Source organism: Cyanistes caeruleus, chromosome 19 (genome assembly GCF_971803275.1).
Source record: "Cyanistes caeruleus chromosome 19, bCyaCae1.hap1.1, whole genome shotgun sequence".
In the NCBI taxonomy this organism is placed as follows: domain Eukaryota; kingdom Metazoa; phylum Chordata; class Aves; order Passeriformes; family Paridae; genus Cyanistes; species Cyanistes caeruleus.
In genome coordinates this window covers 8,063,612-8,079,072 of record NC_141719.1, presented here as the reverse complement: position 1 = coordinate 8,079,072, position 15,461 = coordinate 8,063,612, and the positions used below count along the sequence as shown (strand labels likewise).

General features: G+C 41.0%; 1 protein-coding gene across 6 annotated transcripts in view; it reads left to right on the top strand.

Moving 5' to 3' along the window:
• The window catches only part of ERN1 (endoplasmic reticulum to nucleus signaling 1), a 34,847-nt gene that overhangs the window by 15,043 nt on the left and 4,343 nt on the right, over positions 1-15,461 (top strand). For 4 of the 6 annotated variants that reach the window (XR_015278049.1, XM_023938764.2, XM_086857414.1 and 1 more), the window contains exons 3-17: positions 4,686-4,719; positions 5,618-5,690; positions 6,350-6,422; positions 7,515-7,637; positions 8,235-8,336; positions 8,756-9,017; positions 9,620-9,698; positions 10,410-10,572; positions 11,375-11,493; positions 11,823-12,014; positions 12,633-12,888; positions 13,580-13,670; positions 13,995-14,184; positions 14,665-14,764; positions 15,188-15,387. Coding sequence is in view for 5 of the 6 variants with exons in the window: in XM_023938761.2 (XP_023794529.2) it covers positions 4,686-4,719; positions 5,618-5,690; positions 6,350-6,422; positions 7,515-7,637; positions 8,235-8,336; positions 8,756-9,017; positions 9,620-9,698; positions 10,410-10,572; positions 11,375-11,493; positions 11,823-12,014; positions 12,633-12,888; positions 13,580-13,670; positions 13,995-14,184; positions 14,665-14,764; positions 15,188-15,387 (2,057 nt within the window). In the remaining variant the exon portion in view is untranslated. Of the gene's footprint in view, positions 1-4,685; positions 4,720-5,617; positions 5,691-6,349; positions 6,423-7,514; positions 7,638-8,215; positions 8,337-8,755; positions 9,018-9,619; positions 9,699-10,409; positions 10,573-11,374; positions 11,494-11,822; positions 12,015-12,632; positions 12,889-13,579; positions 13,671-13,994; positions 14,185-14,664; positions 14,765-15,187; positions 15,388-15,461 lie in introns of all 6 variants that reach the window. The other 2 variants (XM_086857416.1, XM_086857415.1) reach the window with 1 other exon arrangement.

Below are 15,461 nucleotides of genomic sequence, written 5' to 3'. Positions count from 1 at the left end.
AATAAAACAGTTGTAGAACAGTACTGCTTTCAGCAAATTTCAGAGCATAGTTTGTGTCTCTAGCCTTATTTGCTGTCCCTGCAGCAGCAGATGAGGATGACATGGATTTAAATTGGCCCGTTAACCCAAATCCTGTGGTAGGGCCCCAGGGCAGGAAACCGTTTTTTCCAGCTCATTCCAGTGGGGCAGTGACTTACTCACTGCTTCAGTCTCCCACTTCTCCTTTTCAGTATTGGCTCTAAGGGCACATTACAGTGATGACAACACGCAACTTTATCTTGTACATTAAAAATACTCAAGAGTTTGGTCAAAGGGCAAATTCATCTTACAGTGTATTTGTGAAATATGGAGAAAAGTAAAATGCATTATATTTAGAATATGGGTACTGTTTCATAAGGCTTTTTTTTCTGGTTTCTAATAACTGCTGTACTTGTGAATAAACTCTTGGAGTTCTAGAATAAATCTTTATAATGTAGGATCAATCTCCTTTTAAATATTTTTTTCTCAACAAAGTTATTTTACAAATTTTTTGCTAACAGAGGCTGTTATCAGTACAGAAAGCTGAAGGTGTGTGCTGAACTGTAGGTTTTTAATTTAGGAATCAGTAACATAATCTATCTTAGTGGAGGCTGCAGGAAAAAAAAATTGGAAACCCATGGAAATATCTGTAGAAAACTCAATCTTCTCTCCAGCACTGGAGATACTTCCAGGATGGTGTCCTGCTTCCTAACTCATCCCCACCATGCCCAGGAGTTGTTCTGACATGTGTTTTTTTTAGTCTGGAAAGTGGAAAGGCCTCTCTGTAGGGCCTTGCAAGAATTTGGCTTTTCCCTGCTACATGGAATGAAAACTTGAGGGAGACTGAGATGTATTTTTCAGTTTTATCACATTTTCTGTCCAGCTTTCATTCCAGTATAGAATAGTTGCTGCTTTGTTCAGTGGTTGTCACCACTGCCGTTGGTATCGGAAGGGATCAGGCCTGTTAGAGTGACTTACCCAATTACAGGGAACTGCAGTCCAGGGAATTTTGAAAGTGGGTTGATGTGGTTCAGTCCCAGCGTGTCAACACTTGAGTGGGAAGCAGCTGGAGAGGAGAGAAGGCCTCAGGGCTCTGACTTTTGCAATAACTATTGCTGTTTGACCCCTTGTAGAGCAAAAGATTATTTCAATCACAAGAGGGCTCACTCTTTTACTGGTCTGTGTTCAAGCATTCTGTTGTTCAGGCAACAATCAATTAAACTTAAGATTCTCTTTTTATCTCAGAGCAAGTTCTTATTTCAAAACAAGCTTTGAAATAGAGGTTGGAACAGGTCCCAAACCACATGAAAGTGAATGTGAAGAGTTTACTGTTTGTCTTCAAAGGATCTCTGCAGAGCCACAACCTGGGTTCAAGATCATGAAGTGTTAAGAAAATTTCCATCACCTCAGTAACTAAAAATGTAGAGAAATGGCTTTCCATAGCCTGTCTTTCCAGGTGGATGGACAGGAGAATTCCTTTCACTTTAGAAAATGAACTCCTCCATCCTTGTGAAGAGCCTTATGCATGGAAATAAATCAGAAATCCATAAATGCTTTCTAGCAATTCATACACAACACTTCAGCATGCAGGAAGCCATCAGAATAGTGTTTTGGTTCATGTGCCACTAAGTACTAAAAAAATTCCTGCTGCTTTGTCATTACTTCTTAATCTGTTCCATCTACCACTTTTTTATATTTGCTCATAAATCAAATTTCAGTTACTAAGAAACCAAGTTAAAGCAGGATTTTTTTCACTTCTGAGGAAGTACATGATGTTGAAGACATGGTACTAAAGAGAAGTCCGAGGACTTTCATGACAATGATGTTTCTGTACACACTGAACAGTTTGGGATTTGCCATAAGACTCATTCATGTCATCTGATAGGCAGGAGTTCTTCAGAAAAACACTGAAAAACATTCATGACACATTCATGAGACTGCTGCCATTGCTTATTAAAATGTAAAAGACATTTACTGATGACATTGGAAACTGCTTTAAGTGACATTTCCCGACAGCTTTCAGAAATACAAGCTGAGGGATGAAAGCTCAATGCAAGTAATTATTGCACATAGATATGTGTGTGTGTACTTTCACTGTTGTGGTACTGTGTGGTCAATAAAACCTGCAAAAATTCTCAGATCCTTAAGGTAACTCTAGCAGAGGGGAGCAGTTTATTTTGGTTGGCAAAAATAGATTGTCCACTCTTAGAAAATTAAATAGAAACAAGCTATTAGCCCAGAAATGCTTTGCTGTATTTCTACTCTCCACTGTATTTTTAGGACAGAGAGGGAGCTCTAGGGAAGCATTACTAACCAGATTCTCCTGCAAATGTCATGGACAAACCAGGATCAGTTGCTAGAAGACATAACCTATCTCTGAAATTTCCTGTAATTGTTCATGTTTTCCTGAGCGTTGTTTGATAAAACCCCTGAAATACTGAGGTGTTTGAGGCAATCCCACTCTGTGTTCTGCTGATGTGTCCTGTCAGTAACAGTGCATTTAGCAAAGTTGGAGAATGAGTCAGATTGTAGTAGTTTTACACTGTAATTTCATGTAACTTCACACCACTATTTGATTTAGAGAAGAAACAGTCATTTCATTAAAACTAAAAGTTTCTGAAGATTATTCTGAAAATAAACTATTTGTTTTAGTTAGTCTTATGTTTTGCCCAGGTTGACTAGAAAGTGATTTTATAGAAAATCTGCACTGTTGTACTTAAACAATAAATATGCAGACAGTTGTCACTTCAAAAACAAGTTGTGCAGCTTTGCTACTCCTAGTGATCATTTGAGGGGATTTTTAGGAGCAGAGTTACTCCAGTGCTGGTGGTGAAGCTGCTTTTGTCTCACAATAGTCACCGTCACCACAGGTGAGAGTTTATTTTCTTATCAAGTGAGACACTCTCCATGTAATCAGTTCATCAAGAGACTTAGAGAGTTTATTTGGCTTTTGCCTTTAGCAATGCTTGTAGCATTTGCATTAAATCTTGCTTAACTGAGCCAGGTGTTGCTCATTCTGAGCCAGGTGTCACTTGTTCTGATTCATGATGCTGTTTCTTTCACAAAACTGAGCATTCCCTTCCCATGAAGCATTTGTGATTACAAAACCTCTTGCCTTTGGTCTTTAATGTCTCTCTTCTTTTAGGTCATTTCACCCTGACTTAGGATACCCTGAGTCCATAAACTTGGCCTCAGTTTGCTTTTAGTGGTTCAACCCAGAAGCTCAGCTCAAGTCAATCCACTTTATATCATGGGCAGCAAATGCTTTTTTCTTGAGTTTCCCTAGAGATGGAGAACTCATGATGTAAGTCACCACATGTTGTATTTGATACTATAAAGCTTGTGGAATAATTGAAACAAACACTGAAATAATCAACATATAATGAACGAGGTGGAGGGTCCCCTTCCCAACATATCCTGAAACCAGTTTCTTTGCACAGGGGATAGAAATGAATTGCTTGATGTAGTTAATGCAATAAAAGGTCTGACTAAGCAGCCTGGTCTGTAGAGACAGATACAGAAGATGAGTCATTAAGCTCCTTTGTTTGAATGTAAATTATTCTTATGGCCTTTGATGTGTGTTTGGGTTCTCAGTGAATTAAATGGAGTTTATTTTGACACCTTTGGGAGTGTATCCTGGAGCATTTTTTTGGCTTAAAGAGAAAAAGAAATGACATGTAGTTATGTTTTGAACAAAGCTCCTCTGAGTGTTTACTGTGGTAAGAATAAATCAATGAAATAAAGATAACTGTACTGTTATCCCTCATATCCTGCTTTCTTTTTGTCTCTGGCATTAAATGTGTTTCTTTGGGTGACTGCTGCTTTCAGCTGTGTTGCAGCCAACAAAGAGATCTGCTTGGGTAGGGGGTTATGTTTTTTTTAATCCATGTAAAACCAGGTCATCCTTGCAGGCCATTGCCATCAAACCCAGCAAGCTGGTGTGTTGCTGTGCCATGCCCTGCAGAGTGGCACAGACTCTGTAAACCCTGGGTACTGAATCCTGAATTTCCTGTTCTTGTCTTGCTTAGCTCTGCAGATATCCCAGTACACTCAGGCTGCCCAGAATCTGTGCCAGTTTGCCAGTCAAAAGCTGTCAGAGAATCAGTGTTTTTGTTCTTATTTCTTTCCTGTTGCATCATTATGTTCACATGGAGTCAGAAGAGGTGAAAAACAGTGTTTTCTTGGTCGTGTTTCATCCTCTTACTCAGACTCATTCCAGTAGAGTTTGATTTTCCCTGTGGAAGTGGAGATACTTAAGGATTGCACCCTCTTGGCTTCTGAGGTATTTTCTGCCAATATACCCATTAATAAACACATTTGTCTTGGAAATTGTTGAGTATGTCTTATAAATCAGGATACTTCTATGGTGTTGGCATCAGGAGTGAAAACCCTGTGATTCAGGATTTTGTAAGCTCTCAGTAATTTTGAGGTAATGTTGGTAAAAGTGAGCAAAGGACTTCAGAAGTCTTTCTCAAGTACTTTGCAGTTTCCCATTGTATGAACCAAGTTCCAGGAACAAGAGGAGGCTGCTGAGAGTTTACTTTCAAACCGTGCCTCAGCCTTTCTAAAAGGAGTAAGATGTTGCAGGCCTGACTTAATCCTGTATCTGATGAGTTCAAGGGATTGAATTGCTAGTATTTTGACTTTTTATTTTTCTGTGTGTGCAGATCCTGTCCTCCAGGTGCCGATCCATGTGGAAGAGTAAGTCTGTTTATATCATTTACAGCTTGTTCAATTTACATTGACATCTTCAAATTTGATTTAATTTGAACCAAACCCATTTGTGTTCTAGACAAGAAAGCAATTTAAGTTAGTTTGGGGAACAAATAAAAGGATAGAATTAGCTACATATAATAACTAAGAAGAAACATCCTGTCTGCAACCTGTTCTCTGGAGCCGTCGCTGGGTTTGGACATCAGGGCTGTGAACTGTGCCACAAGTGACAGGTGTGAAATGACAGAGCCAGGGCTGATTCTGGGTTCTGTACTTACCCCCTCAAACAGAGACTAAAACCAGTGAAACACAGAAAACTCCAACTCACAACCAGAATCTGCAAATGACATATTTGAGCTGTAATTTCAGATTGGCCCCTGCAGCAACCTCACATTTAGCCATGAAATTTGTGACTTTGAAGTCAGTGCTGCCATCCTTTCTTTTTTTTTTTTTTATCATAGAATCATAGACATTAGGGTTTGAGTTTGTTTGAGGGTCTTTGTGTCGTTTGGCTTTACTCAAATTTGCTTAATTCTGGCAACTCTTTCATTATTTTTTGCCTTCCTTATGCTCTCCCATTTTGTTTATTTGTTTGGGTTTGTTCTAAATCTATGCCATTTTAAGAGTTTGTTGGTTTAAACAATTTCACTTGAGTCATTGCCTGCCACATTTGGATATTTGTGTATTCATATGCATTAGTCGTTTTTATCAGTTCTGAAACTTCCTTATATATTTTAATTTTCACAGTTAATAAATGAAACTTCAAAAAATCTAATGTCAGATGAACTTCTCTGTAAAGCCAGTGCTGACCACAGTTTCTTTCCTGCAGTCTGAGAAGCACTGACAAGTAGATTTTTATCATTTATAATTGCTGCTTAAATCCTAGGCCAGCATTTCTTCCAGACCCAAATGATGGCAGTTTGTACACACTTGGTGGCAAGAACAGTGAAGGCTTGACTGTAAGTATATTTAATTCTCTCCTAAAGAGTGCCCCAGTCAACCTTATGCCTTTGCAGAAGGAAAACATACTTACATTTTGTTAGAGCAGAATGTTGCCACCTTATGATTGTCAGGAAGTGATTTCTACTTGAATATATCAACACCACATCTTGTCCCCATGTACAACTTTTCTGAAATTTGCTAAAATAATGGAAATTAAAAATAAAATTTATGTTTTGTTATCCAAATTCTGAATAATCTCTGTGTGATTCAATGGGAAAGGTGTACCCTTCCAAGGACCAATCAGATGTGTCACTCTTCCCAAATACCTACATTTCTTAAACCATCTGCCAGAAGCAGGATTAATGCATGCTCTGTGCTAACCCCTTTAGAACATCTTTATAGGATTTAATAAGCAAAAAAAAACACTGAACCTTTCAGATTAGTCACCAGTCCTCATAGGCCACTACTACTGCCTAATGCTGGACTTTCATTTTTAAACTTTGTGGTGATACTCAGATAAAATGTTTGGCTTCCTTACAAGAATTTTTTCCTCAGCTGCTATGATTTCCCTTAGTATTGTTAAATATTTTAGTATTTACTCTAGCTGAATTCTCAGGTATTATAATAATAGAAATAACCAATAAAATTATTGTTTGTTTGTTTGTTTTGCCCCTAGAAACTTCCATTTACTATCCCAGAGCTGGTACAGGCGTCTCCCTGTCGCAGTTCTGATGGGATCCTGTACATGGGTGAGCTCAGATTTTATCTCCTTTAGATTGTGAGACGTTCAGCAACTACAAAATGTAGAGACTCCCAAACAGAATGAAGGAAATAGGCCTTATTTTGGGTATTAATTATGGTTGTTCATAAATCTTTCCAATGACAGAAAAGCTGATTAATTTAGAATACAGTTACTGTGTGATTATTAAAAACCAATTGCTTTTCCTGAAGGAGAATGTACCTTTTCTAAGCAGTATGGAGATTTTTGCTTTCTTGAGATACAGTCTGTCAACAAAATATGAGTTCTACTTTAAATCTTCATATGATTATAAACGTCATTGACTGCCTGATAATTAGGATAAAATTAGAAATCCCATTGCACCACAGTTAGACATCCTCCATTGTCTGAGGTACAGTCAGTTCATTTATAGTACAAATAATAAATTTATTGCTCATTGTCCTGACTCATTCTAATTGCAGATGGATTTGGGAGGAGAAAAGGGGAAGAAAGGATAGTTATTACTTATCATGACAGTAAAATATGTGAAAGTCAGAGTGAGCTTAGTATTGGGGATTTTAAATCTCCTGAAGGGCCAATGCTCCTTCTCTGCTTCATGTCTTGCCAGTAAATGAGAAAAAAATGTTTATTTGAAGTTTCTAAACATGGCATACATGTATTAACTTCAAAGAAATTCTTAAGGCCATGGCTCACATAGTCTTGAGTGGGATGTTTGGATTACAATCCTTAAGAAATTTGAAAGGTGTAGGCCCTCACTTTTTTTTCCCTCCTGTCTTTCACCATGAGCATTTCAGTCTCTTCATCTGAGAGCTCCTGGGATCTACTGCACTCAGAGCTGTTAGAGTTTATGTGTGCAAAAATCATTCAGCCAATAGTACTTACTGTTCTAAATATTGTATTTGGGCTTGGGGTTTGTGGTCAGTATTTGGGATTGGCCTGTAGTGCTGAAAGAAACTAAGCCTGACTGTGAAAACTGTTTTATTAAAAATGCTTTATTTGTGCCAAGACCATGAGTCTACTAAAGACAAAAGAAGACTGAAAAGCTGAACAAAAGTGCAGGTTTTCCAACTGAATGGTAATGTGGCTTAAATTATGATTTCAGGTAAAAAGCAGGATATTTGGTACGTGGTTGATCTCATGACTGGGGAGAAACAGCAGACCTTGACTTCCTCTTTTGCAGAAAGTCTTTGCCCATCAACATCCCTCCTGTATCTTGGGAGAACAGGTCATATGCTTTTTTTTCCTGTAGTTTAAAAGAAAATTCTGGTTTTTAAAGTTTAGGCTCGTAACAAATGACCCTGTGGTTAGTTCAGGTTTTCAAGTTTAATTCTTGCCAGAAGTTCTGTGAATTATGATTTTAGACTGTACACAATAAAATTATTAACTGTAGCAGCAGAAAAATATTGTTTTTTAAACTTTGGCAGTAGGTCCATTATTCTTTTTGTCGACTAAGTGGCATTTGTATTGTAATTAATGGTGTAGTCCAGTACCAGCTGTGAACTGTTTGTTCTGTAGCTTTTAAAAACTGTTTAAAGAAGATGGGAGTAGAGCACATCCACTGACATCACAAGTGCAGTGTGCTAAATAATTGGTAAAGTTAGACCAACACCATGGAGGTGCTGACTAGAAACAGGAATAAGTGTTACAGACTTGTTCTTTAACCTCTCTATCAATGTGTTTCTGAAGTGGTACAGTGTTGGGAAAATGAAATGCTGACAGCAGTGAGTGCTGTGTGGTGTTTGAGGAATGTCTCAGATTTGAGAAGATTGATTCTATTCTCTCATAGGTTTTTTTGCTTCACAGACTGTATGTTTTTTAACAGAGTACACGATCACAATGTATGACACCAAAAAGAAGGAGCTGCGATGGAATGCCACCTACTTTGATTATGCAGCTACTCTGCCTGATGAAGACATAAAATACAGTAAGAATTTAACTGTTGTCTCCCTCCTGTAGTGGAGTTTTGTATATAGGCAAAAATATTCTCATTTTTTTGTGTGGTGTCTGTACTTCTGCCCATTTTTATCCATCACATACTGCAATATCTAAAGCCTGCTAGATAGTTTCAGGTAAATTGAATCCAGGAGAGTGCAGCTCTTGAAGGGGCAATTCATTAAAATAAGTAAGGAATGGCAGGAGAGGCAGCAGATCTGAACTGTGGCGCACAACCTGATTGCAACGCTCTTGAATGGCAGCTGGACTTGTGTCAGCCCAGTTGTGGCCAAGGCCTTGCTGCTCAGCTGCTGTGCAGTGAAAGGTGTGGTGGTGACTGCAGGCAGAATTGTTCTGTGCATGATTAAAGCTACAGAATCCTGGTGACCTCCATATGTTTGTGCATTGCAGAAATGTCCCACTTTGTGTCCAACGGGGACGGGCTGGTGGTGACCGTGGACAGCGAGTCCGGGGATGTGCTGTGGATCCAGAATTACGCGTCCCCCGTGGTGGCCTTTTACATCTGGCAGCGAGAGGGGCTGAGGAAAGTCCTGCACACCAACGTGGGCATTGAGACCCTGCGCTACCTGACCTTCATGTCTGGGGAGGTTGGACACATCACCAAGTGGAAATATCCCTTCCCAAAGGAAACAGAGACCAAGAGCAAACTAACGTGAGCCTGAGATATTGCTGTTCTCACTGCTGTCCATTTGACAGCTTTGTCATTAAACAGAACAAGGGTTGCTACAAGTTGCAGCATGGTGAAAAGAATGCATAAAAGCATTTCTAGTTCTCCAGGTGTTCTTTTATACAATATTTGATCTTTTAGTGTGTAAAGTCAGAGACAAAGCAAAAAAACTTATAAACTGAAGAAGTGTATATTCCAAAGTTTTATCAGATGTTCTGTGTTGAATAGTTCCTCACAATGTGGAATTAATTGGTTTTCCTAATGTGAAGCCTTTCACACTATAAAAATGATGCACAGCAAATTTTGGCAAATGCCAGTTATTGAAAAATGCAGAAACAGGACATGAGTTATGTCAAATGAGTGACAGTGCTGTGAATAATGAACTGACAATGCTTTCATAATTAAAAAAAAGGCTTCATAGTACAGCAGTACTTCAAATAATTTTACAGATCAAGGTTTTTCAAGATACAAATACTGATGATTTGAGAAGCCCCTGCGTTGGTTCTGCAGGGTTGTGCTGCCCAGGTTTTAGCTGAGATGGTAACACATCCATTTGCCTGCTGCTAACAGTGACTGTGTTTCTGCAGCCCAACCCTGTACGTAGGGAAATACTCCACGAGTTTGTACGCATCGCCCTCCATGGTGCACGAGGGAGTCACTGTCGTGGTAAGTGAGGAGCTGGCAGGTGGGAAAGTGCCTTTATGGAATTAGTGCAGTCCTGGGCTTGGAAGAAAGGCTGAAATGAAATCATGCATAAAATTATATTAAATTAAAATAGAAAATAAAACACTGAAGACTACATCTACAGAAATTTGAGGGTTTTGAGATTTCTATCAAGAAATGCATAGCAAATGAAGTATTTCCTGGAGCAATTAACAACCACAGAATACATGACTATACTTATGGAATCATTTCCATTGCTGCAAAGCAGTAACTGCAGCTCCCCAGGAACTGTGCCAGGCAGGCTCAGCAGGAGCAGACTTGAGGTTACTGCTATTGTTGGTGCTTTGTGGTTCACGTTAAAATTGCTGGTTTGTGCATCAAAGTAATTCCCCACAGACAGGAAACTGCATCATAATTCTGTTTTGCTCATTGTGGCTGCCAGGTAGGAAATACAGATTCTGCTTAACTTTGGGGGAAAACAAAAAAAAAAAAAGGAGTAATCTCATCTCCCAGGCAACATGTCCCTGAAAAAGTCCAATGTCCAAGGTTGTGGAAGCAGCTGCTAAGGGCATAATGGCTGTTTACTCACAGTGACTTTGCTGCCAGTAATCTTTGCTTGTCCACCCATTTTGACCTCCAGCTTTTTAGTTTGGTTGCCTATTTAAGTATTCTAAGGTCAGAGTAATAGTAGTTGTAACACTGATCTCTCTGCAGCCCCGTGGCAGCGCCATTCCCTTGCTGGAGGGTCCAAAAACAGAGGGAGTCACCATTGAAGACAACGGCGAGTGTGTGATCACACCCAGCACCGATGTGAAGTTTTCAGGCAGGCTGAAGGAAAAGCACAAGCTCAACTACTGGAATGACTGGCTGCTGATAGGTGTGGGAGGCCCTGCCTGGCCATAATTACTGAATTCTAGTAACAGTGTCTAATTCATCCTCATTTGCATATAAAATAATGTGTTACATATACACCTGCCTTCTGTTTTCCCCAAGGCTCCTGCCTTATTCTGTGATGAGGTGAAGTGCTCCATATGTGGGAAGTTTTTTATTGCTTATTTGCCCTCTCCCTTAGAGAGGGTATAGTAATTTATTATTTTCTGTAAATATTGTATTTGGGTCCATTTGGATTTTCTTATTGTGTGTGTTATTACCTTAATTCTCATCATATGGGTCAAATATTTATTGTATTTTCTTCATTTTGTAAATGGATTAAAACAGAGAGGCTGAAGATAATGTTTATGCATTGTCAGCCTGTCCTGTGTGTCCCAAGTTCCTGAATTTTGGAATTCACTTTTCAGTGCATTTACAATTTTGCTTCAAAAATGAGGAACTGCCTGAGGTTCAGTTTTAAGTGATGACTGGTGATAATTGAGTGACAGGAGCTCTGGGGCAGGGAGAGTGTGCAACTTCCAGCTTTTTAAAGTGCCATCTTTCTCTTCCCATGATCCCTTTCCTTGTTAATACCCTCTCTCCTGCAGTATGTCAGGCAGTTCCCTGAATCAGGTCATGTTCCTCTGCAGCTCTCAGTGACCTCTACCCCCCATTTTCCCTCTCCTTTCTCTTTCCTGCTGTACACATGAGCATCATGTTTCTCACTCTTCAGCAAAGATGCTGCAATCAAGGATATCTTTCCTAGAAAAGGACAACTGTCTGCTTCAACAAATGTGTTTTATTTATAGGGCACCATGAAACACCATTATCTGCCCCCACAAAGATCCTGGAGAAATTCCCAAGCAATTTACCGAAGAGGCCTGAAAACGTGATTCCAGCTGACTCTGAGAAAGCCACTATTGAAGAGGTTTGTGATGAGAATAATTCTCTTACTGCATGAGAGAAGAATATAAAGGAGCAGAAGTTAGGGAAGGACACAGAAGGAAACCTGTGTGGAATTACTTCACATTTTTTGTGTCAGATGTTTGTGTACTTAGTACATAGAATCCCTGGTATGAGAAAGTGTCCTTATTTGTTGCAGAATTAAGGCTTTCTGCTGCCTTTTTTTTCCCCCACATGCAAAACTTTGGTTTTGGTAGGTTAAGAAATGACTAAAAATGATGTAGCAGAAAGGCTGGTTATGAATGCCTCATTACCCACTGAGATACTGAGCTAACAGAGCTTTCTTTGCCTCAGGTCATTGACATTGTTGAAGGTTCCTCAACAGAAGGGCCTCCAGCTGCTCCAAAGGATATCGAGGAGACTCCTGCTCGGCCCATCCTGCGGCTGGAGGCTCCAGTGGACTCCATGCTGAAGGACATGGCCACGATCATCCTCAGCACTTTCCTGCTTGTGGGCTGGGTCGCTTTTATCATCACCTACCCTATGGTAATGCTGACCTGGCTTGATGTGCTTTTGAGTGTCGGGAGCATCAGGAACGTTACAGGGCTCAGAAATTATAACAGGAGTTAGTGACACACTCCAGGGATTTTTCCCCTCTTCACAGATGTGCACTGGGGAGCAAAGGCACAAGTTTGACTTAATTTCTGTTTGAATTAATTAATTAATTCTTAATTAATGATGGGATTTCTCTGGCCATATGTGCCAGCTGTGGAGAGGTTTTCTTTTCCATACACCAGTTGTGGTTTTTATAGGTATTACTCTTTCTGGATATATCTCAGCACTATTGGCTTCACCCCTCTCTTCCCCACCTGAACCACTGTCAGCTTTTCCAGGTTTTGGATCAAAGCCTTTATCCTTCTGTGGTTTAAAGACACTTGGTCAGCCTAGTAAAAGCCTTTTTAACCAAGCCATGTGATTTCTCATCTTGGCAGCAGAAGTCCAGAATGAAATAGAAATTGTGAGTGAACGTTCCACAACCTGTGTGGCTGGCAGGGACAGGGCAGGAGAGTTTGGCTCCCACCTTTTAGAAGTAGCTCCCCAGTAGCTGTAGAGTTCCCTTGCATGACCTGACTGCCAAATATTCACTGAGGTTGTTTCTCACAGAGTGTCCACCAGCAGCAGCAGAGGCAGTATCAGCTGGAAGAGAAGATCCAGCTCTTGCAGCAACAGAAGCTGCCCTTTGGTGCTCCTGGTGACCTCCCACCCGAGGCAGATTTCCTGGACACGTCGTATGGCCGGACAGAGAGCTCAGCTGCCAGCACCCCAAACCTGTCCCCCAGAGCATCAAACCACTCTGCCTATTCCAACATCTCCACATCTGATGTTGGGAGCTGCCTCTCCACTGAGCAGGAAGAGGGAGGTAAAGTTGACTCTGTGTTTTGCTGTGTCTCTATTTCCCCAGTCTCTGTGATGGTACAGTAGAATAGTTATTGATGATACTTCATAGCTCAGCAAGGTGAAAAGAACCATTGTCCTCATTCAGGCTGAGCCCTGCACCTCAGCAGGATTGTTGCTTTACAGTAACAGCCAGCTGAGGGCTTGTGCTGCCCAGGGCAGTGTGTTCCTGTCACTTGCAGCCATTCCAGGGAGATACTCATTTAAATGAAAACATGTATTAAGATGATTAACTGGACTCAAGACATGGGGATTAGGCAGCACAACCTTCTTGCCTGGTCTTCCTGTGCACCTATTTGTTCCTTCAAAGGCTACTAAACCCACTTCCATAACTCTCAGTCAACATTTCCTAAATTCAACATCTATAAACTTTTAGAAGGAGTTTGACTGCTGAGAACCACTCATTTGTCACATCCATGAGCCATAAGATGTGTGTAAATGTATTTTGATCCTTGATATTGGCTCATTGGGTCATCACAGACTGTTGGCCTACTCAGGGTAAGTACCAGCATGGACATGTTAATTTCTTTTAATCATATGTGTATTAAATTTAAACATGAGCCAAAAGATTTTTACAGACTGGCCCCAAAGTCTGTGCAGTTGTAAAAGACTGCCTTGCCCCATCCTAAACCACTGCTTGTTTTTCTTTTCTTCAGATGAAGAAGCAAACCGAGTGATTGTTGGCAAGATTTCGTTTAACCCTAAAGATGTACTGGGACATGGCGCTGAAGGGACAATTGTTTACAGGTAGAAGAGAATGTGTGCATTAAACAGACCAAAGTTGTGTTTGCATTAGATCCCTTTAATTTGTTTTTTTTTTATGAAAGCCCTCACATCTACTATGAACAGAAATCAAACTTTTTGCATGTGTCTGGAATATTTTCATGCATTTTCCTCACCAGCAAAGAGCTACTTTACTTCCCTAAGAAGTGTTTACTGGCCAAAGGTACCTGTTTCCAGCATAGGAAATGCTTTCACTGGCCTCCACAATGGCTTCTGTTGTCACGTTTTCTGTACATGCTCTGGCTGCAGAGTGTGAAGGGTTGTTGTGCCTTCCCTCCCTGGCTGCAGGGGCTCCTTTGATAACCGAGATGTGGCAGTGAAGAGGATTCTCCCCGAGTGCTTCAGCTTTGCAGACCGGGAGGTGCAGCTGCTGCGCGAGTCGGACGAGCACCCGAACGTGATCCGCTACTTCTGCACGGAGAGGGACCGGCAGTTCCAGTACATCGCCATCGAGCTGTGCGCTGCCACCCTGCAGGAGGTGACCTGGGAGCAGCTTCTCCCTGGAAGGCCTTTACTTCCCTTGAGTTTAAGTTGCTGAAGTGCCTGACACAGGGGATGTTCCATTTACTCCCACTGTCACCCCTCTGACAATTCATGTTTGTAGAAGAGTTTTCAGACCTGTAGAAAGACATCCCTAACCCTGGGCTAATTTATGGACAGAAACTATTGTCTTTTAATTTTTTAACTTCTTGTGAAGGACTCCATTCTAGTCATCCTCCCCCTCCTACCACACAGACTTTGAAGAGTGTTCTTCCTGGAGCACAGTGCTATACAGAATTCTATCTCTGAATGAGACTTTAGATATCATCACCTTCAGCCAAAAAAAAACTCTTTGCTGTGTGTTACCAGCTAGCACAATTTATCCAGTCACATCTCTTTTGGGGGGTGAAGTGCATGGATTTATTATTTATGCAGCTTCTAAGCAGAGCTGTGGCTAACTCCTGGTTCTCTGTTGCAGTACATTGAGCAGAAGGCCTTCAGCCACCATGGCTTACAACCCATCACCCTCCTGCAGCAAACAACGTCTGGGCTGGCTTACCTGCACTCCCTGAGTATTGGTAAGAACACCTCTCCTTTCAGGACTGGATGGAAAATAAAGAGAAACTGGTCTGGTATTGGTCTGTTCATCTGGCCTATTGGAAAGTGTCCCTGCCTATGGCAGAGGGGAGTTGGAATGAGATATCTTTAAGGTCCCTTTGGACCCATTCTGTGGTTCTATGATTTGACACTGGCCTTGTCCCTGCAACATTCTGCAGCTCTGGAGTACTAAAGCAAGTCATTAGTGTTCAGCAGGGTGCTGAAATTTTTAGATAGGAACTGTATAAAACATGGTGGAATAAAAAAATGAAATTAGCAATGAAAATCATTTAAAGTTCTGACTTTGGTTTAATGAATGGTGGTTCAGCCTTGTGAAAGGTTCAGTTAAAAATTTACAAAGATTGTTGGGACTGCCTGAGTGGACAAGTGGGTGTTTTTAACAGTCCACAGGGACCTGAAGCCCCACAACATTCTCATCTCGATGCCCAATGCTCATGGGAAAGTCAAAGCCATGATTTCAGACTTTGGGCTGTGCAAGAAGCTGGCAGTGGGCAGGCACAGCTTCAGCCGCCGCTCGGGCGTGCCAGGCACTGAAGGCTGGATCGCCCCGGAGATGCTGAGTGAAGACTGCAAAGAGAACCCTGTAAGTCCTCACCCTTCCCAGGCTGCCCAGGACCAGGCCAGACCCTAAAATAGGCAGCACCTGGTGCCTGGGCC